Source organism: Macaca fascicularis, chromosome 4 (assembly GCF_037993035.2).
Source record: "Macaca fascicularis isolate 582-1 chromosome 4, T2T-MFA8v1.1".
Lineage (NCBI taxonomy): Eukaryota > Metazoa > Chordata > Mammalia > Primates > Cercopithecidae > Macaca > Macaca fascicularis.
Window position 1 is genome coordinate 132,807,408 of NC_088378.1, and position 27,925 is coordinate 132,835,332.

General features: G+C 40.3%; 1 protein-coding gene across 1 annotated transcript in view; it reads right to left on the minus strand.

Moving 5' to 3' along the window:
• Positions 1–27,925, minus strand: part of DNAH8 (dynein axonemal heavy chain 8) — a 314,891-nt gene that overhangs the window by 221,669 nt on the left and 65,297 nt on the right. Inside the window, exons 18-25 of the mRNA XM_065544087.2 lie at positions 27,695–27,775; positions 27,178–27,294; positions 25,926–26,045; positions 14,320–14,452; positions 11,679–11,794; positions 9,707–9,813; positions 3,259–3,334; positions 1,732–1,921 (exon numbers count right to left, since the gene is read on the minus strand). Coding sequence (XP_065400159.1) covers positions 1,732–1,921; positions 3,259–3,334; positions 9,707–9,813; positions 11,679–11,794; positions 14,320–14,452; positions 25,926–26,045; positions 27,178–27,294; positions 27,695–27,775 — 940 coding nt within the window. The remainder of the gene's footprint in view (positions 1–1,731; positions 1,922–3,258; positions 3,335–9,706; positions 9,814–11,678; positions 11,795–14,319; positions 14,453–25,925; positions 26,046–27,177; positions 27,295–27,694; positions 27,776–27,925) is intronic.

Consider the following 27,925-nt stretch of genomic DNA (forward strand, 5'->3'; position numbering starts at 1 on the left):
CCATAGGGGTCTGAGCCACCTGGTCGTGTAGCTTACCTGGTATCTTGGAGGTGTTTTTGGTTTTGGTTTTTTGGAGACAAGAGTCTTCCTCTGTCGCCCTGGCTGGAGTGCAGTGGTGCAGTCTCAGCTCACTGCAACTTCCGCCTCCCAGTTCAAGTGATTCTCCTGCCTCAGCCTCCCTGGTAGCTAGGATTACAGGTGCCCACCACCATGCCTGGATAATCCTTTTGCATTTTTAGTAGAGACATGGTTTTGCCATGTTGGCCAGGATGATATCAAACTCCTGACCTCAGATGACCCACCTGCCTCGGCCTCCCGAAGTGTTGGGATTACAGGCGTGAGCTACCACACTAGGCCTCACCTAGTATCTTGTTGTTTTCAATTTGCCTTTCCCTGAACCACAGTGGAAGCTACATAGTTTTGAGACCAGTTTCTCAATCCCATTAGAAAGTTAAAGAGACCAGTTGAAGAGATCAGTTTTTCGACCCCATCAGAAAATGGACAAAGGACATGAATAGACACTTGGCAAAAGAAGACACTTATGCAGCCAACAAACATATAAAAAAAAGCTCAACATCAGTGATCATTAGAGAAATGCAAATCAAAACCACAATGAGATACCATCTCACGCCAGACAGAATGGCAATTATTAAAAAGTCAAGAAACAATAGATGCTGATGAAGCTAGGAGAAATAGGAATGCTTTTACACTGTTGGTGGAAATGTAAATTAGTTTGACCATTGTAGAAGACTGTGTAGCAATTCCTCAAAGACCTAGAACCAGAAACACCATTTGACCCAGAAATTCCATTACTGGGTATATACTCAAAGGAATATAAATCATTCTATTATAATAATACATGCACGCCTATGTTCATTGCAGCACTGTTCACAATAGCAAAGACATGGAGCCAACCCAAATGCCCATCAATGGTAAACTGCATAAAGAAAATGTGGTACATATACACCATGGAATATTATGCAGCCATGAAAAAAGAATGAGACCATGTCCTTTGCAAGGACATGGATGGAGCTGGAAGCCATTATCCTTGGCAAATTAATGCAGGAACAGAAAACCAAACACCACATGTCCTCATTTGTAAGTGGGAGCTGAACAATGTGAACACACTGACATAAGGAGGGGAACAACACATACTGGGGCCTGTTGGTGGGTGATGGGGGGTGATGGGAGGGAGAGCATCAGGAAAAATAGCTAATGCATGCTTGCTTAACACCTAGGTGATGTGCTGATAGGTGCAGCAAACCACCATGGCACATGTTTACCTATGTAACAAACCTACACATCCTGCACACGTACCCTGGAACTAAAATAAAATAAAATAAAAAATAAACCAGTTTCTTTCTATGCAGGAAGTGTCAAAAAAAAAGGTTCATGAAATTTTGGGTCACTATCATATCACATTCATAATTACTTAAGCGACGAATTTATGTTTACGTTAAGTTTATCCAACCTACTATCATGCAGAAAGTAAAATTAGTGCTAAGGCTTATTTTAATTTTTAACTTAAGATCATCACAGTAGACAAGGGATTTAAAAATCCTTTTCACCCACCACCCAAAACCAGGAAAAAATGCCTGCATGTTACATTTAAGATGAAACATACTATTTTTTAAACGCGAAATATATCAAACATATAAAATGATTTAAAAATCTATATGCTATCAAATCCAGAAGGATCAGTAAGATCATTGACTAATTTTACATTCTTACTTTCTTCCTTCTTCAGCAGTTTTCCTGTGTTTTGATGGGTCAGGTCAGTAGTGGTGGGGCTGGGAATGACCGACTTCATGGGACGGATTTGCTGTTGCCCCCAGTGAGCCACTCCTCTGCTGACCTCCAGGGTTAACTGGATCATACGGTTAATGGCTTGTTGAATGTCATCCAAACTAGGAATCATCACCTGCGGAAAGAAGAAACAAATGTGTAATACCGCTGGCACATACCGTCCATCCCTCGATTTTCATCACCTCCACTCCCCACTGAGTGGGGCAAGCCTCAGCTGGCCCAGTGGAAGGCTGATTTGATGGGGAGAATGACAGAGGAAGATGGTGTGGGGGGCGAAGCAGATTTTCTCTATCCTGAAGTTTTCCTGCTATCGATTCCTGCAAGCCTCATTACACCACGAGCTAATGCAGAAGTAACTTTTTAATAACAGAAATGACATTTCGATTTTGTTAAAAAGGCCAAACTAGTACTTGTCATCCTTTTCCCCATGGGGGTGGCAGAACGCAGTGGGAAATTACAGACTATGTGTTAGAAATCCATGAAACAAAGTAACTGAAGAAGCTACACCACCAAGAGTCTGACCTCAGTTCTTTGAAATGTGCCAAATAAGCTAAGACACTATCCTTCAGGAGGTCAGACCATTTAAAGGTGGTTTTAGGTGAGTCACGTTTCTGCCTGGCCTTATCCTTTGACCCATCGCAGAAGGCAGCTCAGCCATCCCATGTGGCTTGGAGTTCCAGATGCCCATCAGCAGCTGGGGTAGTTGTAGAGATAAGTGCTACGGGAAGATACGGATGATTCAGACGCTCAGGGCACAGGCTCTTTTTATCTTTCTCTTCTGCCATCCTTACCTTAGTGGGTTGCCTCACAGACATGTGTTTGGGGTAGGGATCTGGACAACTGTGATGATTTTATTTAGATAATTTAATGTCTGAAGTAAGGAAAAGCAAGGCAATTGGTAGGGTGCTTGCTAACTGATGGCAGAACAGATGGCTAACTCAACTCTTTAACAAAGCCTTCAATACACCATGAGCTAATACAGAAGTAACTTTTTTTTTTTTTTTTGACAGAGTCTTGCTCTGTCACCCAGGCTGGAGTGCAGGGACGTGATCTCGGCTCACTGCAACCTCCACCTCCCGGGTTCAAGCAATTTTCCTGCCTCAGCCTCCCGAGTAGCTGGGATTACAGGCACCTACCACCACGCCTGGCTAATTTTTGTATTTTTAGTAGAGATGGGGTTTCATCATGTTGGCCAGGATGGTCTCGAACTCCTGACCTTAGGGGATCCACCCACCTTGGCCTCCCAAAGTGCTGGGATTACAGATGTGAGCCATTGTGCCCATCCCAGAAGTGACTTTTTCATAACAGATATAAATGACATTTCCAATTTGTTAAACAGTGAAAAGTGAAAAAATACATAGGACCGGAACGTCACCCTAAATGAAAGCTCAGTTCTAGTACTATGCTTCTTAAGTAACTTACCAAAATATCAGTGTATTTAATAATACTTACCACATTAGGAATTGCAAGATGTACTTCACTTTTTATAAAGGAAATAATATCTTCTGATCGCTTTCGCCCATAATGGCTGCAATGAGATGGACATTTAGCTGATTAACCTTAACCTAAAATTTCATTAACAGTTTATTATGCTACAAAATTCAGTCCTAATAGTAAAGAACATTTTTAAAAGGCCACATTACACAAAGAGAATATTACTTATAACAGAGCCCTAAATTGCAGAGAACTGAGAAAATACAATGACCTGATAGTCTTAGAAGCAAACTAGTAATCTCATATACATTTTCTACTATTTTAATGCTGTTTTTTCTCAGTAATAACCTTTAACAATGTTTACTAAAGGCATTCTTTGTTCCCAGCTCTGCAACAGATACAGGATGAGATCACCAGCATATACCTTTATATGCTTCTTTGTTTATATTTTTACAAGATTAAACAGGACGTGTCTGGTCCATGCTTTCCAAAAACCGCTTTGTTAAACAATATCTCTCATGCACAGACAGCAGCACAAACGCCTGAGTCCAGTTATGAAGGACACCCGCAGGGCTGCAAATTACTCTGGCTAGCACAGCTCCCTCTGTCTCAACCTCCACCCCATCCCAGACAAAATTATAATAAATGCAAACTGTCCATTGTCTTTTTCTCTGGGAGTGCAAGAAACACTGTCATTACTGAAAACTTACATCTCCCTTTCTAAATACAAGCAGATGGGGGTGGGAGGAGATCACAAGAAACAGAGACTACAGTTCCAAAGTGAAGACCCAACTTTTAGCACTCAGGGCCAAGGGTTCCCAGATAAACCTATTATTGGAAAGGACTGAACAAAAAGCAAGCAAACAAACAAAACCCCTCAATTCACAGTCTCCCAGTGGAATTCAAGATGTTGCAATAAAATTCGTGTGGGCATTGATTCAAAGTGTATAATTTGAGAATAAGAAAGAGTTTTCGTAAAGTATAAAGGAACAGCTGAATAATAGAGGCAGTGAACCCCGCACTAGATCATTTGGTACCTTATACAGCATATTAGAGAATCAGCTGAAGGTATTCTCCAAAATTTCAGATGCAAAATACAAAGAGAGAGAAAATACTTAGAGAAAAGATAAGAATAGGTAACATTTCTTGAATGCTTAATGTATGCCAGGCAGTTTCCATAAATTACCAGTTTATGTTCACATTAATTCTGTGAGGCAGACCTTATGATTATTATTATTTTCATATTGTAGATAAGGAAACCAAGGTAGGGAGAGGTTAAGTAAATTCCACAGGATCACTCCGCTCAGAGATGCTTACTACCTAGACGCAGCACGTGAATACTGTGTAGATACGGGAAATTAAAGCAAAGCACTCCTTTAACCTTAAGAATAGGCTTGTTTTTTCATTTTGAAGAGATTCTCTATGTGCCTGACAGGATTAATGGGGGAAAAAAACCCACCTGCATCTAAACATACAATTTGTGAATTTCAAGAATAAAAGAGAAATCCTGTAAGGATCAAAACAAATACAAGTTGTTACTTGGAAGGGAAAATCGGATTAGCAGCAGAACTCTCCTCTAAAAATTGAAACCAAAGAAGCCAATGGAGCAGCCTCTGTAGTGTATGAGAGAAAGGGATTCTGATCCCAGAAGACCAAGCTAGCATTCGTGTGTGAGGATAAGAGAGAGACATTTTAGACAAGTAAGGATTTTTTAGTACTATCCTCATGTATGCTTCCTCAAAAATTTCTGAATTGCCACAGAACTTGTAAATCAATGTGGCCTAGTGAGTGCATCCTTCAAAAAAACTTCTTTTTGCCAAACCCATCACAATCATGGATGGGAGATAAAGGACACAAGAATGCTCAAATACAAGGTAAGCATCTCCATGAAGTAGAAATGGAGAGAAACACAAGGACAGCCTAGTGAGGTTTCCGGGCTGGAAAGAGGCAGTGACCGTCGGGAGGTTGGCTCTGGTGAAATATAGAGGATGGACAGGACTCAATGAGGGACAGGGCCTCGGCCAGCCTCACTACTTAAGGCCAAAAACTGAGATGAGGCTCTCCCACCTGTCTTGCAGATGCTGCTGCGAGACAAGGTCTGTCAACCTACTGCCCGCAGCTACGGCTTTTCCAGCGGATGCAGACCTGGGGCAAAAGAAGCACATCCACAGACTCCTTGACAAGTAACTAAGTCAGGCCTCCTGTGTGCTCCCTGGCCGAACCTGCCATACCCCCAATATCTCTCCAGGGGCCAGTAACTGTGAAGAAATAAAACCTGGTTCTGTACTCAGGGTTCCGAGTGTCATTTAGAGGCAAAAGTGAAACTCATAGACAGGGAGGGAGGGAAGGAGAAAGAAACACGAAAACAAAGCTCTCGCTCAAAGAGAGCCTGCACATTAAAAGCCAAGTATGCGTGAATATGTCTAAGGATAAGAAAGAGAGCTAACAAAACCCAAAATTGAAACAGAAACTCACTCCAGATAAAAGTAATGCCCAGATAACAAGCTCTAAAGTAAGGGAAAATGTTCAGCGATATATGAAGACTCTTTCAAAAAAATTTAAAAAAACATTGCTAAACTAAAAAGACAGAAATAATATCATATCTGGAGGATAAGGAAAAAGTATTTTTTCTTGAAATATTTAAGATGTCACAGATGACAAAATCTTTAGAATAGATACAGAGGTACTTGCCCATAGTGTAGTTCAGAAAGACAAAAAGATAACATAGATGACAGAGTCATTAGGAGACAAGGAGAAGAGAAAGAGAAGCCCCAACATACGAAATGTCCACACATCCAGTGTGCCCAGGACAGTTCCAGATTCACTGTGTCCTGGGACCTCATCTGGACAGTGCCCCTTCACTCACAAAAGTTCCATAGTTGAAACAATAAATTATGTGGTCATTCTATTCAACATTCAATTAATAGGAGTTCCAGAAGAAGACAATGAAAGAATATCCTGGAAGCAATAACTAAAGGGGAAATTGCTGAGGTTTTTTCCAGCATTAAGGAAAGCTATAAACCCTCAAATAGAAACTGGGCTCTGAGAACAAAGCAGGATTAGACAAAGACAAATCCACATGGGGTACGAAAACTGCAGAAACATTAAGGATTAAAAGAGAATATTCAGTTAGACTCATACAGACTTCTCATCAGCAGCAACATAACTCAGAAAAAAATGAAGAAATACTTTCCAAGTGCTAAAAGACAAAGAAAAATTTTATATCCAGCCAAAATGTTGTGAAAGTATGAGGGCGAAACATTTTCAGACTTACAAAGAAGAATAAGAGAGTCTGCTTCTCACAGATCCTCACTAAAGAACCAATGGGATACAAAAAAGCACATGAGAACCGGGAGATTTTAATAAAGTATGCCAGTAAATAAATTATTTTAATATATTATTTTTGAGTGTTCACACAAAGGTAAAACTAAAACATCAAACAGCAATAAAATGTGTACAGTTCAGTCAGTAAAGCTTGTCAAGCCCTTGTAGTCAGAAATAAGACTAGAAAACTGCAAAACTAAGGACAGTACTTTGTTGTTGTTGTTGTTGTTGTTGTTTGTTTGTTTTGAGATGGAGTCTCACTCTGTCTCCCAGGCTGGAGTGCAATGGCGCAGTCTTAACTCACTGCAACCTCCACCTCCCAGGTTCAAGCGATTCTCCTGCCTCAGCCTCCCTAGTAGCTGGGACTACAGGCGTGCACCACCAGGCCTGGCTAATTTTTGTATTTTTAGTAGAGACGGGGTTTCACCATGTTGGTCAGGCTGGTCTCCAACTCCTGACCTCAAGTGATTCGCCTGCCTCAGACTCCCAAAGTGCTGGGATTATAGGTGTCAGCCAGTGAACCTGGCCAGTACTTTTTTTAGTTGGAGCAAAATATGTGCATTCTAAAGTTAAGGGTAATCACTTAAAGAACTGAAGTACAGAAAAGAGAATAAATGGTGAAAATTATCCACTCCAAAGACAACAATAGTAATAAAATGAATCAAAGAAAAAGAATAGTGAGAAGAAAACACAAAATAAAATGTCATAAATTAAGTGCAACTATATCAAAAATCACAATAAATGCAAACAAATTAAACTCACTAAGACAGAGATAATGAGATTGAAGGAAAATTATCAGGTATACAATGTTTTTAAGAGGTAAAACTATAAAGAGGTAAAACTAAAAAGTACAGAGAAAGGCTTAAGTAAAGAGACCGAAACAGTTACACAGAAAAAGCTGGTAAATGACAAACTAAAGAGAATTGTGAGGAATCAGGATTAATATAAATAAAGGGATTTGCCAAATAAAAATAAAAGGAACAGTGCTCTTAAGCAGGTTTAACTACTATTACCTTGTATGCACCTAACAACACAGCCATAAAATACATAAAACAAGAACTGACCAAAACAAAAGGAAAATTTAATAAATCCACAATCACACTGGGAGAATTGAACAGTATAATTAAATTAAAAATCAGCAATGAATAGGCAAGGAATAAATCTAACAAAAATGTGTAGGACTTTTACACAGAGATTTATAAAACGTCACAGAGAGATATTAAAGAAGACATATCAATGCAGAGGTAATACATAATTCTGAATAGAAGACTCAATATTTGTAAGGATGCTAATTCTCTCCAAATCGATCTATAGATTCAATGCAACTTAAATAACTCCCCCACCTGACCTCACAACTAAGCTGATTTTTTAACAACTTTTGCTTGGTCAACTAATTAACCACATGGAAAAAATTATATTTATTTGTTACCTCACACTAAGCACAAAAATCAATATCATGTAAATTAAAACCCTAAATATAAAAGTTAAAACTACAAAAGTTTTGGAAGACATTATGAAGTAGGGAAGAGTTGGTTTCTTTAAAAAGACCACAAATCACTAAAACCGATAAATTTGAATATTTTTAAAACTCGGCAATGGAAAATGAAAATTAATAAAGAAAATGAAAAGATAAGGCAAAACTGACAAAAGACATTTGTTATATTATCATCAATAATGTAATATACTAAGAATACTTATGAATTAATCCAATTCAATAGAAAAACAGACCAAAAAAGGAACACAATTATTTATTTTTAATTACACTTTAAGTTCTGGGGTACATGTGCAGAACGTGCAGGTTTGTTACATAAGTATACACATGCTATGGTGGTTTGCTGCACCCATCAACCCGTCATATACATTAGGTATTTCTTCTAATGCTATCCCTCCCCTAGCCCCACACTCCCCGAGAGGCCGTGGTGTGTGATGTTCCCTTCCCTGTGTCCATGTGTTCTCACTGTTCAACTCCCACTTATAAGTGAGAACATGGGGTGTTTGGTTTTCTGTTCTTGTGTTAGTTTGCTGAGAGTGATGGTTTCCAGCTTCATCCATGTCCCTGCAAAGGACATGAACTCATCCTTTTTTATGGCTGCATGGTATTTCATGGTATATTTGTGACACATTTTCTTTATCCAGTCTATCATTGATGGGCATTTGGATTGGTTCTAAGCCTTTGCTATTGTGAACAGTGCTGCAGTAAATATACGTGTGTGTATGTCTTTATCGGAGAATGATTTGTAATTATTTGGGTATATACCCAGTAATGGGACTGCTGGGTCAAATGGCATTTCTGGTTCTAGATCCTTGAGGAATCACCACCCTGTCTTCCACCGTGGTTGAACTAGGAACACAAATTTTAAGGAAGAGAAACAACAAATGGCCCATAAACACAAGAAAGTATATTTAATCTCATCAGTAACCAAGAAAATGTAAACTAAAATCCTGATGAGATGTCATTTCACACCCTGTATGTTGGCGAGAATTTTTTAATTGAATAATACTGTCTGCAGGGATGAGGGGCCATGGGCACTCTCACTAGGTGCTGCCTGGTAAAATGAGGCATCCACATACCCTAGGACCCACCAAACCCACTCTTAGCAGGTGCAGCAGAAGACGGTTACAAGATGCTCACAGAGGCTTTATTCATGATAGCCACAAACTGAAGCAACCCAAATCATCATCACCAGTAGAATGGATAAACAGACTATGTATACTCCAACTACACAGAAGCGTAAAAAACTATACCTCATGGATGAATCTCAAAAACAGTATACCAAGTGCAGTTCAAATACAGGCAAAATTAAATGATACGTGGACTGGGGATACAAAAACATAGTAAACTGTGAAGAAAACCAAGACAATGATAAACACCAAGTTCAGGATAGCAGTTACTTTTGGGTGAGAAGTGAGAGGACCCATGAGAGGACTGGTAGCCTTTTTTATCTCAGGTAGGGTGTGGGGAACATGGGTGTTCCTTTGACCACAGTTCTTGCAGTATTACACAAATACTTTCACACAGTCTTTTAATGAATGCTATATTTTAAATTTTATAGTTTTTTAAATTAATAAATTTATTAGAGGTGCTATTCACATTACAATATAAGTATGATTACCAGATATAATTAGCATATTTTCCACTTACCTTGCAACAAATATTCTTCTTTTCATTGTGTCCAGAGATAACCGTGTAGCTTTTTGAAGACTGTCTAGTAATTGATGAGAGAAAAAAGCAAAGACCTCTTTACACTCCTGTAATAAGAAATCAATTAAATTTGGTATCTCTCCTCCAAAAAAACCTCAAGCATCCCCAAAACAATGATACAATATTAGATGTGGCATGTGAAAGGCAACAAATAATAAACTGTACAATTTCAATGACAGTGTAGAAATAAATTCAATCCTAAATTATTTGTCTGGTTATTTTAGACAAACAAAAATACATGAAAAATGTGTTTGCATAAACACCCTAGCAAACCAAAGGAACTTATTCAAAAACCAAAATTCACACAGTATGTTCAGAGCAATCCTGGCTGGCTCAATACTCAATTTTCACCTGACAAAATTGAAGCACTTTAAACGTGGTACATTTCTCAATTAAGGGCGTGGGCACAAGAAGATAACTAGTCTCCATCCTCAAGAAGCTCAGCTTGGTGGATAAATGTATTTTAAAATGTGCAATACTCAAATATATGAGATGAAAATTCCACCCTCTGGGACTGTGGTTTGACCCTCTCTCCACACCCTTCCTTCCCTTGGGAGAAATAGCCAAGTTTATTGATCAGAGCACAGGACAGGTTTGGAGCCTGGTAGGCAGAGATGTGGGCCCATGTCTTGCTTACACAATGAGTCACACATCGGGGCAAGGCTCTGGCCATACTGTTCCTCACTGCTCTAGAACCCAGCCCCTCTGAGACTGGGTTGGTGTGACAGAAGAGAGAGTAATAAGGCATGAACAAAGAGGAATATCAAGCTTTTCCATGTGGCAATGGGGTACAGTCAGGGCTGGTGAATGCTCAGGCTAAAGCACAGGTGTGACATAATCAGATTTTTACGTGAGACCATTCTGGCAGCAATGTGGGAGATGAATTTGAGAGGAGAGGCTATTTAGGAGGTGACCACTAATGCAGCCCCAGCGATCCCCCAATTGGAGAGGTTCTGAGGGTACTCAATCATGCTCTGAGGACTTCGGCCAGTGTCAAAAGGTAATGCAACTGGAAGACAAGCACTTCTGAGAGAGGACTGCTCCAGCTGACACCTGCTGGTTGCTAACAGCTGCCTGGTGAGTGGTACTGAGAAGAAGCCTAAACTGCAGAAGTCTAGATGCTGCAGCAAAGTGTTTCCCAATTATTTGGCAATATAATCCTTGAGCAAGAAGGTGAAAATGGAATAAAGGTGTGCTGTTTAGTTCTAAAACTGTATCAGATTGTGTCAAAGTGGGTAAAATAGACAAAGAATGAAAAGAAGGTGGGTATGAAGGATTAAAAGAAAACTGACCCGGGGAGGAGAAAGCAGGAATGAGTGCAAATGTGACAGTGACATTCAAAGTTCATGCATGACCAGAACCGTGAGGGCTAAGAAGGAAAAAGAAACCCCAGGCCCCCTTCGGAACCTTCATTCTCAACACATTTCAACACAACGTGAAAATCTGCCTATCTAGGGCTTCTCCTGGGGGAGAGTCCAGAGTGGTCAGCCACAGTGCCAGTTTAAAATGCAGATCCCTGAGCCCCAAGTGAACCACAATCTGGACTTGCAATACAGTTAACCATTAAACACAATAACTGAGAACAAAGTTTTCCATTCTGAGTCAAACTGATTGCTGCTCCAATCCCTGAAGTCACATTTACTATATAAGAAAACATGGTCAATCACAATGAGGGAAGGTGACTACTAAACTGTGATTGACAGAATCACATCAGAAGCTGTGATATTGGGGAAAACTTAAAGGACTGCCTGAGCCTACAATATAAAATTGAAAATTATACTTTATGGATTTTGTTATACATTAGATACAGATTGGTTGCAGAACTGCCTGGAAGAAGCACCATATGGGGTTTATCTATAATCCTATAAACCATAATTCTGTGAATTGTATGAAGTTGTTCCACAATAAATACCTTTTTAAATTCATCTTCTTTATCATTAGTATCAACCTCATTCACAACATTAGCTTCATAGTCATTGTTTTCACCCTCTTCTGTTTCACTTCCAAAAACAACGTGTTTCCGCTGTTCTGTAGACAAAAGACAAAACAAAAATATAACATTTGACTTTTTAGCATTACGTGTATTCTACATGGCCAAACCCTCTTAGGAAGCCCCTTTTAAAAAAGCTCTTACTTTAGGCCGGGCGCGGTGGCTCAAGCCTGTAATCCCAGCACTTTGGGAGGCCGAGACGGGTAGATCACGAGGTCAGGAGATCGAGACCATCCTGGCTAACACAGTGAAACCCCGTCTCTACTAAAAAATACAAAAAAACTAGCCGGGCGAGGTGGCGGGCGCCTGTAGTCCCAGCTACTCGGGAGGCTGAGGCAGGAGAATGGCCTGAACCTGGGAGGCGGAGCTTGCAGTGAGCTGAGATCTGGCCACTGCACTCCAGCAAGGGGGACAGAGTGAGACTCCGTCTCAAAAAAAAAAAAAAAAAAAAAAAAAGCTCTTACTTTAAAAACTGTTTTTTAAAAACTGTTTTTTGCATTTGTTCCTGTAGGAGTCATCCTTGAATTCAATTTAAATTATCCACCTCAATAGAATTGTCATTCTACTAAGAAATACACTCTGTAAATATACAATCTAGAATTCAGAAAAGTTTTAAGAGAGTTTTACCTATTATCCTTCTAAATTATCTCTTTACCTTTTGAGTTTTCTAACTTGAATGAAATGATATTTTTGTGTTTTTGATGCTTGTGATGAAAACTAATTAAACGAAGTGGAAAAACTGTAAGAGGAAGGGTGTGATGTGCATACTCATTCCAGGCTCAGGCTTTCTCATCCTCAGCACTACTGACATCTTGGGTGCGACAATTCTTTGTTGCTGGGGGCTGTCCTGTAGGGTTTTTAACAGCATCCCTGGCCCTTATCCACCAGAAGCCAGTAGCAACCCCCTCGCTACACACACACACACACACACACACACACTGTGTGACAACCAAAATGTCTCCAGACCTTGCCAAATATTCCCTCAGGGGCAAAATCCCTTCTAGTCCCATTAAGAACCAGTGTTCCAGGTACAGTTCACAGTTTCTCTCTCTCTCTCTCTCTCTCTCTCTCTCTCTCTCTCTTTCTCTCTTTCTCTCTTCCTCTCTCCTTGCTATTTCACTGTCATGGGATCTCTGCTTGACTGGAATGTTCTCCTCTCACTCCAAAAAGCCAACTTCCCACAGATTCCCTACTTCAAATATGGTGGTAATTAGCTAATTAACTTCATTCCTGTATGGCAGAGCCATCTCTCCGGTCTCCTTCGAGAGTCTGGGTGGCACACTGTGTCAGTGACCCACTCCTGGTGCAGTCAGTGGCTAGCCTTGCTCAAAGCCAGCCTCACACTACTTCCCTGAGCAGCAGTTGGGGAGAAGAGCAGGTGTGTAGCAAACAGGGTTCGTGACTGACAGGCACATCCCCTTACAATACTAAGTAAAACCTCCAACTACAAAGTTTTACCTAGTCAGTTCTTATTTCGAGCTTGAAAACAAAACTTTAAGATGAAATATGTCTTTGTCTTCCAATTTATCCAAAGATTTGAGATATCAAGGACAGGACAATAATCTGAGCAAAGCTAAAGGTCTCATGTTCTTAAACCATAATCTAGGAAGCAAAACACTCCCCTACTAAGGAACCTTTTCTTAAAATTCCCTGCCCCTGATAAAGAGGATCCAAATTCACAGCTTCTCTCTCAGGCTTATGAATAAAACTGAAACTGTTAGAACCTATTGAGAGAACAGGAAAATCAATAAGGTAAAAATTATTTCATCAACTTTGAATGCTACAGGCACCTTGTCATACAAATTTGCCTGAACAGATGTGATGAAGTAAGGAAGTTTCTCTTAGTCCCAGTCAAGCAAACTGAATGAAGGTTATGAGGACATGGGCAGAATCAAAAGTTAGAGTTATGACACAGAGCCTTTTAGGGCATCCTTTAATCACGGGAGGGGGAATGGATGATGGAGAATACATGCTTCCTTATCGTGTTTTCTTCCTTGGGAATGCACTCGTCAACTGGGTACCATTTATCTGTAGCCAAACCCCAAAGACAGTTCTAAGTAGGAATTCATAGCTTACTCTACAGAGAAGGATCTAGGAAAAGAAAAAAAGTCTTAAAACATGGTCTCACCCAGATTAAGTTCTCCAGATTCAATAAAATTATAGAATTTACCTTTTCCTGGTTCACTTTTCTCAAAAAAAAAAAAAAAAAGCAAAATAAATCAAATAGTCAAAGTGACTTGATTAGAATGCTGTACTAGAAAAAAAAAAATAGAGTTAGCATAGCAGGCCTGAGACTGCTATCCATAGGAAGGCCAGCTTGCAATGATGGACCTGGGTTGGGAACTTGGATTTGACAGGGGTGCGGGTTCCCACCATTGCTTAACTAACAAAAAGAACTCTCTGCGCTTAAACTGTTGGTACAAACAATGTGATTTATGCTGAACACCTTCTTTGCTTCTGGGGAAGGGAGGGTCTGGAATTCAGTATCTGCTAAGCAGAAGGTGCTTACATAAGAACGAATCTGTAGATCTTGTAATTCAAACATAGTAACGAGAAAAGTTACCTGACTGCTTTGCTAGTTTCCCAGTGTATTTCACTTCATAAATCTGCTCAAATATTGATATAAGTTCTCTGACAGCTTCTTCCACATGCTTACTTTTGTGGTTTAGAATGTCAGCCCATTCTTTCGTGTATGTCTGTTAAATAGAGAAATGACTATTATTTTCCAGATACTTAGAAGTAACACTGTGAAAATTAGTCCTATGACTTTAATTTATAAAACTATAATTAACTTCACTTCGAAAAAAAAGCTAGAGATAGCTGAAAATGGCATGATGTTTCAAATTCAAAATTGTCAGTGGTTAAAAGCATAGCTGCTAAGGCCCAAAGAATAGCAGAAAGATGAAAAAGTCCATCTTTGATCTATCCCTAACTCAATCACGCATAGAAATCTACCTTGATATTCATATCAAGGTGAAAAGAAAGAAGGCTGAAGGGGTGGAGAGAAGATGATGTCAGAAGTTGAAGATGAGATGTGGTTTCAAAAGAAGACAATTCAGAGTATTGGTTTGGAGAGAGAAATTAGACGAAGTTTTTAATTGAGCATGGTGTTGTGTAACAGGCATCAATTTAAGAGCTTCACACATATTAATTCATTTAGTTAAACACTGATCTTGGGATGAGTAATATTATGTTCCCCACTTCACAGCAGAGACAACTGAGGCTCAGAAAGTATAAGAAATTTTCCTAGGTCACACAGTAGTTGGAAAAACTATTTGAAATCAGTTTTGTCTGATTCAAAATGCCTGCACTTTGTCTTTCTAAACTCTTCTACTAGCAAATGCTTTAGGAAGAAGTTGAGAACTAGTCAACTTCAGAAAAGAAAACTGGTTTATAAAGTTCAATAAGTCTTTTGACATGCCCACAAAATACACTCATTTTAGGACAAAGAAAAGTAGTTGGATGCAGTGTCACGTGCCTGTAATCCCAGTTACTCAGGAGGCTGAAGCAAGAGGATTGCTCATGCCCAGGAGTTCAAGGCTGCAGGAGCCATGATCGTGCCACTGAACTCCAGCCTGGGTGACAGCACAAGACCTCATCTCTTAAAAAAAAAAATGGTAAAAGTAAATCAGGCCTGGGTACAGTGGCTCATACCTGTAATCCTAGCTCTTTGGGAGGCTGAGGAGGGAGGATTGCTTGAGTCCAGGAATTTGAGACCAGCCTGGGCAACATGGTGAGACCCCATCTCTACAACAAATATTTTAGAATTTTGCCAAGCATGGTGGTGCATGCCTGTGGTCCCACCTACTCAGGAAGTTGAGGCAAGAGGATTGCTTGAGCCCAGGAGGCAGCAGTGAGCTATGTTCACTGCATTCCAGCCTGGCCAACAGAGCAAGAACCTGTCTCAAAAAAAAAAAAAAAAGTAAATAGGAGCAGCCACTTTGGGCTTTCAAGAATACATCTGCAGAGGATCCCAAGTCTGTCCATGCAAACTTCTCTCCAGAAAAGCCTTGGGAAGTCCCATATTCCCCATGTTTTGCCCCCATGTGTTCCTTTCTTGACCATGCAATCTGTATCTGAATGCATTCTCATCATTTTTTAGTCCCAAGAGACATGGTGTCCCTCCTTCTATCCAAAGACATTCTGTGGTCCTCTCCATGACCACCAACTCTTCTGACCTCGCTCCATCGTTCATTCAGTTCGTCCTTTTCACTTCATTCGACGCAGTGCTAAACACTGGAATGGTAATGGAGGCTGGAAGCCACTTCAGTCTAACAGGGAAAATGAGTGTTAAGCACGTAGACAATTCCAGCTGATCACGGCAGATTGGACATATGTGTTTATACATCCCAGCTTTGAAATCCCCTCAGGAACCAGACACTCTAGTTAATTTGGCAGAATGAACACACATGTTTATCTTGGCATCCGCATGATATATCCAGAAACCTCGACAAAATAACACAGTAATCTTTTGAAAAGAATATGCCCACAAAACAAATGGGAGAATGTCACATAAATTTTTCCATACGTTTCCAATACCATATAATAGTAAAGTTAATGGGATTCAACAACTGGTACTGGGACAACTGAATATCCACTTGCAAAAGAAGGAAATGGAACCTTCTCCATACACCATACAAACAGATTAACTCAAAATGGATCATAGGCCTAAAATTTCAGAACTAAAACTAAAAAAAACTCTTATAGGAAAACATAGGCATAAATCTTCATGATCTTGGATTAGGCAAAGTTATCTTAGATTTGACACCAAAAGCAGAACAAAAGAAAAAAATTGATAAATTAGACTTCATCAAAATCAGAAACATGGTGCATCAAAGAACACCATGAAGAAATTGAAAAGAAAACCCAAAGAATGGGAGAAAAAAATTGTAAATCATATATCTGATAAGGAACTAGTATCTATAAAATATTATTACAACTCAAAAATAAAAAGACAAATATTCAATTTTAAAATGAGCAAATGATCCGAATACCTGCTTCCAAAGGAAAGCATACAAAAGGTTAATAAGAACAGGAGGCCGGGCACGGTGGCTCACGTCTGTAATCCCAGCACTTTGGGAGGCACTTTGGGAGGCAGATCATTTGAGGTCAGGGGTTCAAGATCAGCCTGGCCAACATGGCAAAACCCCGTCTCTACTAAAAATACAAACATTAACTGAGCGTGATGGCACGTGCCTGTAATTCCAGCTACTTGGGAGGCTGACGCAGGAGAATTACTTGAACCCAGGAGGCAGAGGTTGCTGTGAGCCAAGATGGCGCCACTGCACTCCACAGCACAGCCTGAGGGACAGAGTCAGACCCCGTCTCAAAAACACAAAAATGAACACATGAAAGATGCTCGACATCACTAGCTAATAGGAAAACATATGTCAAAACCACCCTGAGATACCACTTCACACTCACCAGGACAGCTATCATCAAAAAGACAAATAATAGCAAGTGTTGGCAAGGGTGTAGAGCAACTGGAACCCTCATATACTGCTGGTGGGAATGAAAAATAATACAGTCGCTTTGGAAAGCAGCCTGGAAGCTCTTGAAAGAGTATAACATGGAGTTAGGAGGCAGTAATTCCATTCCTAGGTATACATACCCAAGAGAAATGAAAACTTAAGTCCAAAAAAAAAAAACTTGGACACTTATGTTCACAGCAGCATTCTTTACAGTAGCCAAAAAGTGGAAACAACCCAAATGTCCATCAACTGGTGAATGGATAGATACAATGTGGCATAACCATACCATGGAATATGATTCAGCAATAAAAAGAAATGAAGTTTTGTGAGACAGAGGGATTGCTTGAGCCTTGGAATTAGAGGCTGCAGTGAGCCATATTCACACTACTGCATTCCAGCCTGGGTGACAGGGCAAGACCTCGTTGTTTCTTTAAAAAGAAAAAAAGAAATTAAGTTCTGATATATAGGCTACTACGAAAAAATTTTGAAAACATTCCACTAAGAGAAAGAAGCTAGTCACAAAAGAACATATATTGTATGATTCTATTTGTATGAAATGTCCAGAATAGGCACGTCTATAGAGGCAGAAAGGAAAATTGGGGTTGCCTCAGGGCTGGGAGGGTTGAGAGGAAATACAGACTAATGAGGACGGGTTTCTTTTGGGTGATGAAGATGTTATAAATTGATTGCAGTGATATATACTGCTCTGTGAATATACTGAAAAGCACTGAGATGTACACTTTAAATGGGTGAATTGTATGGTATGTGAATTTTATCTCAATAAGGCTGCTAAAAAATAATAATTCGTGCCAGAAATAACTTGAGCCAGAAATGGGGGAAAGAAACATTAATGGGAGATGGGAAAGTGAACATACTATGTGCGAGCATTTGGAGAAGTCTGGTTGTAAATGAGAAGTGAAGGGAGAAGTGGGAAGGTTTCCGCTGGCAAGGAAAGCATGACAGCATATGATACTGCTGGTGAGAAGGACCCCGTGGAGAGGACAATGCTGAAGATACAGGAGAAAGGAAAACTGGTAGAACAAGGTCACCGAGAAGACAGGTAGGCATGGAATCAACAGCCCATTTGGAGGACCTCGGTTTTGAAGAGAGGTGGAAACTTTCTCCATAGAACCAGAAGGAAGGAAAAATGGATACAACAGCAGTCAGCAATGTGCCAAAAGCTCTGATTGTGAAAATTATTTACATGACTTTAATTATGAATACTCCCTGTCACTCCATCAAAGCCATATTGCCAGACACTCCATGTCCTGCCAACCATTCTCTACTTTTCTCTGCCATGCCCTATGTAGTGGGATTCCCTCATTCTCTGACTTCCAGTTGGGTTTAACCCAAGAGGAGGCACTAAGAGAAGACAGGAGAGCTACAGGAGTGAGAAAGTGAGGTATTTCTTTCCCATTCCCTCCTTGCTTGGAGGTTGCATCTCTGGTAGAGCCCTTCCACATGGCTTCAGCTTCTACTGGGCTCTGAAAGCACAATTTTCTTCCCTGGTCCCTTCAGCCCTAGTGGTGGTGACGACTTCCTACCACTGGGACTGCTGGGGTATCTCACCCTACTGGGATCTTCACTGATACTGTCCCATACACAATCCCTGTGCCTCAATTCCATCCCTGTGTCTGAACTCTGATCAAAGAACATGTGCAAAACAAACTTTATTAATCCTTGCTGAATTGGGCCACTCCACATAATCACAATGACCCACGCTGCCATCAATGCCAAGGGTAAGAAACTTAGATGCACACATTCCTCTGCGCAGATGTCCTGTGTCAGCGGGCAATCGAGTGGCTCAGCCACCTTCCTCTTATGTTCAACAAGTGGCAAAATAATGTCACTGCAAATATTACCTCTGTAAGATGTCATGAATAGTTGAGGCCACACAAAGTAAAGCGTCCTGTCCTAGTAAGGACTCCATCTCTTCTTGAGAAGACTTGCTAGTCCTTGAGGACTAAGACCATTCTTACAACTCAGTAAGAAACAGACTGAATACTAAAGAAGTGCCTTAGAGGCACGCCAGGGACTAGGAGACAGTTACATTGATTTTTAAATTTTGTTTTAATTAAGATATAATCCACATTCTACAAAATTAACCTTGTGAAGTGTGCCATTTATTGGTTTTTAGTATATTCACAGACTTGTGCAATCATGACCACTATCTAATTCCATAATATTCTCATCACCTCAGAAAGCATCCCTATACTCATTAGCAGTCACCCCATTCCCCGTCTCCACAGCTCTGGCAACTACTAATGTGCTCGTGTTTCTGTAGAGCCAAGTTGACTTTTTTTGTTTTTTTTTTAGACAGAGTCTCGCTCTGTGGCCCAGGCTGGAGCAAACACGGTCTCGGCTCACTGCAACCTTCGCCTCCCAGGTTCAAAGGATTCTCCTGCCTCAGCTTCCCAAGTAGCTGGTGTAACGCTAAAGGTTTTTGCCTTAGCCACGCCAAAGAATTGGCGTGGTGGCCACCTGCGGTGAGTGATGGAGACATGGACTAAGAGAAAAAAAGCTGTAGGCTTTATTGAGCAGAGTGACAGTACAAAGCTTCCACAGCGTGGAAGGGGTCCTGAGCAGGTAGCCAGTGTTAGATTCTTTTATCACTTTTTAAACTTTTTAAGGCGGGAAATACGTGCGGGTGCGGTGGGGAGATGTTACTAGAGCAAGAAACAAAAACAATTAAATGTCTTAGATTTTGAGGAAAACCGGAATTGCAACTTAGGTTTCATCTACTTTATGACTTTGCAGCGGCATGGCAAAGGAGACAGGATCTCACAGGATTTTACAAAGTATTTTTACAAGGAATCAGAATTGGAAGCCTAGATAAGGTCTGCTGATCATAGACAAATGGGCAATTAACATTCCTTTTAGTTTCAGCGTGGGGAAGGGAGAGAGGACACAGGGAAGCTTACAGCAAAATTTTCACTGTTTATAGCTTTCTTGGGGAAGAAAACACATGCACAAATCCTGGTGTTAAGAATATTTTGAACATATAGCTTCAATATTATTTATCTAGGACTAAAGTAAGGCTTGATGCAGGAAATGAGTGAGTTTCACAGCTTTCTGAGCCTTTACTCGACTTAAGAAGCCTAGCTGGCCTCTCCTTCCACTGGGATTACAGGCGTGCACCACCACCCCCTGCTAATTTTTGTATTTTTAGTAGAGACGGGATTTTGCCATGTTGGCCAGGCTGGTGTCAAACTCCTCAGCTCAAGTGATCCACCTGTCTTGTCCTCCCAAAGTGCTGGGATTATAGGTGTTGAGTCACCACGTCCGGCCCTAAGTTGATTTTGTTGACAGAATTGTTAATACTCATTAATTATTTAACAGTGTTTAACTTGGATCATAACATTTCCTTGATTTTCTATTCCATTGGTACATCTATCGAGATAGAAGTTATCAGTTAGGCTCCCGTCAGGAAAACGGAAGACACACCAGCTATTGTAACAAATAGAATTAGAGAATTTAATATGGAGGATGGGTTAAACACAGTTAAAGTGTAGCAGGATGAGCCACAGACAAGAACCCCTCAGGCACTGAGTTGTGGAAGAAAAGGGCTTTATTCAGCTGGGCGCATCCACAGGCTCACGACTCCAAAAACCGAGCTCCCAGAGTGAGCAATTCCTGTCCCTTTCCGCGTGAGAGGGTCTCACGACTCCAAAAACCGAGCTCCCCGAGTGAGCAATTCCTGTCCCTTTCTGCATGAGAGGGTCATGGTTGACTGAGCAAGCAGTGGGTACATGCCTGGGGGCTGCATACACCGGTAATCAGAACAGAACAGAACAGAACAGGACAGGACAGGACAGGACAGGACAGGACAGGGCTTTTCACAGTGCTTTTCCATACAATGTCTGGAATCTATAGATAACATAACTGGTTAGGTCAGGGGTCGATCTTTAACTACCAGGCCCAGGGTGCGGCGCCGGGCTGTCTGCCTGTGGATTTCATTTCTGCCTTTTAGTTTTTACTTCTTTCTTTGGAGGCAGAAATTGGGCATAAGACAATATGAGGGGTGGTCTCCTCCTTTAAAAGGACTCACAATGCTAACAGTGACACTGACGGAACACAGAGATATAACAGTAACAGCAGGAAGCAGCTGGCATCCCTAGGACTTGCGAGGAGGATGGAGTTATTAGAACCTGGAGCAGAGAAGTGAGGGGGCTGCCCAGCTGGCGTTGCTACCTCAGGAGCTCAGAGAGGGACCTCATGATGCTGGTACCATGAAAGGCACCTGGGGCTGGCTCTGGAAGGGCTGGGAAAGCCAGGCCTGTGACTAAGTGCTGCTGCCAGAGTGAAGAGTTGTTGTGGATGCAGTAGTGTCAGGAATAGGAGGCAAATCAGGAAAGAGCAAGTCCCTTTTCTCTCCTCCAGCATCCTTCCAGCACACCCATTGGCAAAGCCTAAAAGGGAGCCAGCTGGCCAAGGAGAAAAGTGCTATCAGCCCTAGGATCACAGGACAGAAAGAACAATTGGAAACTAACAGAAGAAAGCTTTTTAATAATTCACATAATCTGTCCTAAACCACCCTTGGATGCGCCAAGACAAGGAACACTGCCCTGACTGCAAATAGCCCTGGTTCCCAAATACGATCTGAAACCACTGTTTGACCCAAAGCAACTTTGCCTCAAAAAAATTCGTGTTACGTATGTTGTGCTTCCAAAACTCACTGCTGTTCAGGAGTGTGATCCAACTTGCCCTGTCATTACAAATCATACTCTGGCTTCACTATAATGGCCACTTGATGGTAGGTTTGTGAGAAGACAGCCCAACTCTAACTAGGTCTTAGATCACTCCAGGGCAAGTGACTGGGCACACTGCTCCGCAAGAATGCTCTTCAGAATTCTGCCTCCTGCATCTTGGCTCACACTCTTGAGACTTAGCACTACCACTGGAGAATTAGTGTATAATTGGTAGAGAGTTTTAGTTTGAGATGATCAAAGAGTTTTGGAAACAGATCGTTGTGATGGTTATACAACATTGTGAATGTACCTAATGCCACTAAATTGTACACTTAAAATGGTTAAAATGGTAAATGCTATGTTAATATATCTTACCACAATAAAAAAGTTGCCAGCCAAAACAAAGAGTGGGGAGTGGGAAATGATTTTTAAAACTTAGAAAGAGACATTTCAATCAAATGTAATGCATGAACTTGTCTGGCTCCTAGTTCAGAGACAAACTCTAAAAAGACAATTTCTATTAAAGCTAAATATATTCATAATCTATGACTTGACAATTTCCCTTTGGAGTATATATACACCAAATTAGTGCTTAGGTCCACAAAAAAAATTTACAAGAATGCTTAGTGTATAACCAAAAGCTATAAACAATCTAAATGCCCTCAAGAGTAGAATGAACAAATAAACTGTACTAAATCCATATTATGGAATACTATAGAGCAATGAGAAGTTGAAATGAAAGAATGAATGTGTCACAACTGCAAAGATGAATCTCATAAATATAACACTGAGCAAAAGAAGCCAGAAATAGAGAACATATGCTGCACCATTCCATTTATATGAAGTTCAAAAACAGGCAAAACTAATATACAGTGATAGAAGTCAAATGGTGATTACTTTTATGGGTGGGAGGGAGGTGTTATTGGCTGGAGTAAAGCACAAAGGAATCATGTGGGATACAGAAAGTGTTCCTTATCTTGACCACGGAGATAGTTACAAGAGTGTATCGTATGGAAACATTCATTGAATGGTGCGCTTAAGATTTGTGCACTTTTCTGAGTATATGTTATATCTCAATTTTTTTAAGCATAGAAACTAAAATAAAAAGCAACCTGAAACCATCGCTTCTATGGGGCTTTGTTTTTTTAATAACCAAAAATAAATAAATAAATAAATAAGGCCTTGGATCCTTCCCAAGGGTGAGAGGCTGGAAATGAGACCTACCCCATCCCCATCCTTGCTTAATATCATGCGAATCAAGGGCTAAGCCCTCAGGGAAAGAATGGACTAGAAAAGAAAGTCAACTACCTTGGTTGAGGCTCTGGGCTGCAGGGAGCAAATTCTCCCTCAGGAATTTACAACTAGCTTACCCTTACATAAATCTATGAAGTTTTGGAAATTCTATCCTCTGAGAAACTAACTTTTATAAAGTTGTCCCAAGTTGGTGAAACTCCTAGGCACCACATAGAAATAAATAAAAAGAAACAGTTTCTCAACCAAGGCTGTCCAGCATTCCCACAAATAGATGTGTGTGTGTTACCTCCCGATCCAAAAACGTAAAAAACAGGAAGAAACAAGCCACTCTGGGCAAGAGTTGGTAGAAACAGCACAGAGCAGAATTAGACTCACCCATTTTTTTCAGATAGTGAAATTATGTTGCAAAATATAAAATATTTTTTAATGTCTCGAGAAAAATAAAGACATGAGAAAAAAGATTATGTAAAAAGATAAGACATATTTGAAAAAGAATACAAAATAATGTATAGAAATAGGTAAGTCAATAAATTTTAAAAAGAGGGCAGGGAGTAGAAGTATTTCCAAAAATATTAATAGTTACAATTAATGTAAATAGGTCAAAATTACCAGCTTTTTAAAAACAGACTTTCAGAATACATTAAAAATAAAACACAGTTAAATGTTCTTTACAAGAACAAAATCTAAAATAGGAGAAGCCAAAAAGGATGAAAGTCATAAAACGGAAAAAGACACATCTGAAAAACAGTAACCTGAGAAAAGCTGGTATAATTACTTCAATATCAAACAAAATAAACTTTAAGCATAAAAAGCTTAATCAATAATGATACAGGAGCAACCAATCTGGAAGATATAATCATCTGAAACTTGACCACACCAAGAACAGGATGTTAAAATGGGTCACCAGATGGGCAAGGTGGCTCAGACTTATAATCCTAGCACTTTGGGAGGATGAGGTAGGAGAATCACATAAACCCAGGAATTCTAGTCTGCAGTGAGCCATGATCTTGCCACTGCACTCTAGGCTGGGTGGCAGATCTCATCTCAAAAAACTAAAATAATTAACTAATTTAATGTAATGGGTTGTTTGGTGTGGTCTCAGTTACAGCCAAGACCCCAAAACTGAGAACAAATAATTTTAAGGCTGGCCATGGTGGCTCACATCTGTAATTCCAGCACTTTGGGAGGCCAAAGTGGGTGGATCACTTGAGCTCAGGAGTTGAAGACCAGCCTGGGTAACATGGTAAAACCCTGTCTCTACAAAAAAATTTTTTTAATTAGCAAGGTGTGGTGGTATGCACCTGTAATCTCAGCTACTTGGGAGGCTGAAATGGGAAGATCACTTGAGCCCAGGAGGTCAAGGCTGCAGTAAGTCATGACCACACCACAGCAGAACAACCTGGGTGACAGAGCAAGACCCTGTCTCAAAAAAAGAGAGAGAGAGAGAGAGAGAAAGAGGGAGAGAGAGAGAGAGAGAGAGAGAGAGAGAGAGAGAGAGAAAGAAAGGAAGGAAGGAAGGAAGGAAGGAAGGAAGGAAGGAAGGAAGGAAGGAAGGAAGGAAGGAAGGAAGGAAGGAAGGAAGGAAGGAAGGAAGAAAGGAAGGAAGGAAGGAAGGAGAAAGAAAGAGTTCAGTTCAAGACGTAAATTCATGTCTTGAATTTATGAGAGAGGTCACATTATGTGCTGGGGCTTGAAAGTGATTAAACAGGGTTCCTGTCTTTGTGCTTTTGAGTCAATGGAGGATAAATAGGTATCCAAATAGTTTCAACATAACACAATGCTGAAGAGGTTAGATTTTATCCTGCAAAGACTATGTGCCACTGCCAAGAAGGATTTAAGCTGGGGTGTTGCACAATCAGATTTGATGGCAATGTGGATGGATGTGTCAGGGCAAACATGGAAGCAGTGAGACCAGTTGGATCACCAAATGAATTGCTAAAGTCAAAATGAGCAGTAAGGGCCTGACCTAGAAAGGGAAAGACAGGCTGAAATTCAAGCAAAATCTGAGTAAGAAAAAAATCCTAGGCTGGGAGTAGTGGCACATACCTGTAATCCCAGCACTTTGGGAGGCCAAGGCTGTGGATCACCTGAGGTCAGGAGTTCGAGACCAGCCTGGTCAACATGGCAAAACCCCCGTCTCTACTAAAAATACAAAAATTAGCTGGGCATGGTGGTGCACACCTGTAATCCCAGCTACTTGGGAGGCTGAGGCAGAAGAATCACTTGAACCTGGGAGGCAGAGGTTGCAGTGAGCTGAGATCGTACCATTGTACTCCATCCTGGGTGACAAGAGTGAAACTTCATCTCAAAAAAAAAAAAAAGAAAAGAAAAAGAAAAAAAAAAAAGTCCCGGCTAAGCCTCTCAGGACTGGCTGGATATAGGAAATGAAGGGGTGAGGAAAGGAGTCTAGATGATTTCCAGGTTTCCGAATGACTTAGAGGGAAAGTATGTTGGAGTTAAAGCCACGAGAAAGATGATATGGCCCTGGTAGCCATGCACAGTGGAAGAAGAGCTGTGAACCACTTACAGAGCCCCAGGAAATGCCAGCATTAGGCTTAGGATATCAACAAAATGTTAGTCTAGGGTGTGGCCAGGGCTTTTGCCGTTGAAGGTATGAAAGTCCTTGGAGCAGAGAATGTCCAAAAAAAAAAGTCTAAATGCTACTGACCCAGGTTTCTACTTTTAGACTGAAATTTCACATTTTAGGTTTATAAGCCAATATTTTTGTGATTCTAATTTAATGAACAAATGCATACCTCATTGAGGGTCAACATCTCTTCTACTTTGATAGCACCACTTTCAGGCAGAGAAATCAACACAGTTTTGGCTATCTCCTTTAGAACTGTATCAATATGCATTTCACACAAGTCACTGATCTACAAGGAAGAAAAATGTAAGAAAAAAAAACTCTTCTTTCCTTTAGAGCTAGGTTTTCATCCAAAACAGGCTTGAGTTATAAATTAATTTAAAAGGCTAAATCTAGAAACTTGCATATTGAGCCAGGCATAATTTGGTGAACATTTTAGGAGGACATCTGCAAAGAAAGCTTGACATAAAACTAAATTTTTCTTGAGCAATAACATGTGCCATAACCTTATATGTGTTATCTCCTTTAATCCTGATTCCAGCACAGGAGGCATTGATATCCCAGTTTTACAACTAAAGACACCAAGGCTCTGAGAAGTAAAGCAACCTGGTAAGGAACACATAGCTAGTAACAGGCAGAGAATCCTTATTTAACTCCAAAGCCCCTGAGTTTGTGTATTACACCACGCTGCCATGGCAGACAGACCAGCACATCTAAAATGACGGTCATGTTCTATGTAGCCAACACGTCAGAAATCAATAGACCATCTTCAATTTGATGATCATCTAATCTAGTTAATATTAAATGCATTATTATTAATATTTAAACACTCTCCTCTGCCACTTTTGACAGTCTACAATTATCCCATATTCTAAGCTATAGTGTGAAGTTGAACCGTCATTTCAACATATTAAAGGCAAGGTAATTCAGGGATAAGAAAAAAGCAATCTTAAATGAAGACCCCAATCCAGTAAAAGAAATATAAAGCTTTTTTTTTTTTCTTTAAGACGGAGTCTTGCCCTGTCTCCCAGGCTGGAGTGCAATGGCATGATCTCAGCTCACTGCAACCTCCAATTCCCGGGTTCAAACGATTCTCCTGCCTCAGCCTCCCGAGTAGCTGGGATTACAAGCGCCCACCACCACACCCAGCTAATTTTTGTATTTTTAGTAGAGACGGGGTTTCACCATGTTGGCCAGGCTGGTCTCAAACTCCTGACCTCGTGATCCACCCCTCTCAGCCTCCCAAAGTGCTGGGATTACAGGTGTGAGCCACCGTGTCCGGCCCAAAGCGTTATATTTTAAACCTAATGGATGTCCTTTTAGTTAAAAGTCATACCCTTTAAAGAGCTTTCATAATAATCAAACTATTACTTATATCCTGAGTATATATGTTGATAGCTTTTTGAATGTATAGATCATACCTTCTTTAAAAGTTGATTGAACATATCCAAAACTGATTCAACTTCTTGAAAGAAGCTTTCCAGTGTTAAAGACGACCACGTTAACACTGTGAGTCCTTGCCTCAACACAGATTCCACCTAAAGGAGGTAAAAACACAACTGCTTCTATTAACAGGAGCGTCTGTACTTATAGAAGAGGATTTATCATCTGCAAATATTGTATGTTATATTTTCTTACATATATTTTCCCTCTGTTACACCAAATAAAGATGACTTTTTATTTTTAACCATCTTTGACTGTGCAGGAAACAATCATGAATTTTCAGAAAAAGTGCTCATGATTTGGATTTAGTTGTTTTTTCAAAGGCAACGAAACTTAGACAAGAAATACTGTAGGAAAAAAAAAAAGAGCTATAAAATTGAACTAGAAAGATAGAGGGTCTAAAGAAGAATAGATGTTTCAAAATCCATAATTTATAGAACCGAAATCGAATTTTAAATAACAGGAAAATCAATATAAACCTTCAGCAATACCAACCTTTTTCATTTTAGGGGTCATCAGATTGACAAACACAGAAGGCACTTCCTGACATAACTCATCATAATATTGCAGAAGACCCTGTAGGAAGTTGAAATGGCATGTTTTATTTTAATTCATTTTAAAGTAGCAGTCACGTTTTGATTCATGCCAGGAAGGTTTCATAATCCCAGTTTCCTCTTGGTCCTGCCATGATGACAGCTGCCCATTTAAACTTATGCTGTTTTACCA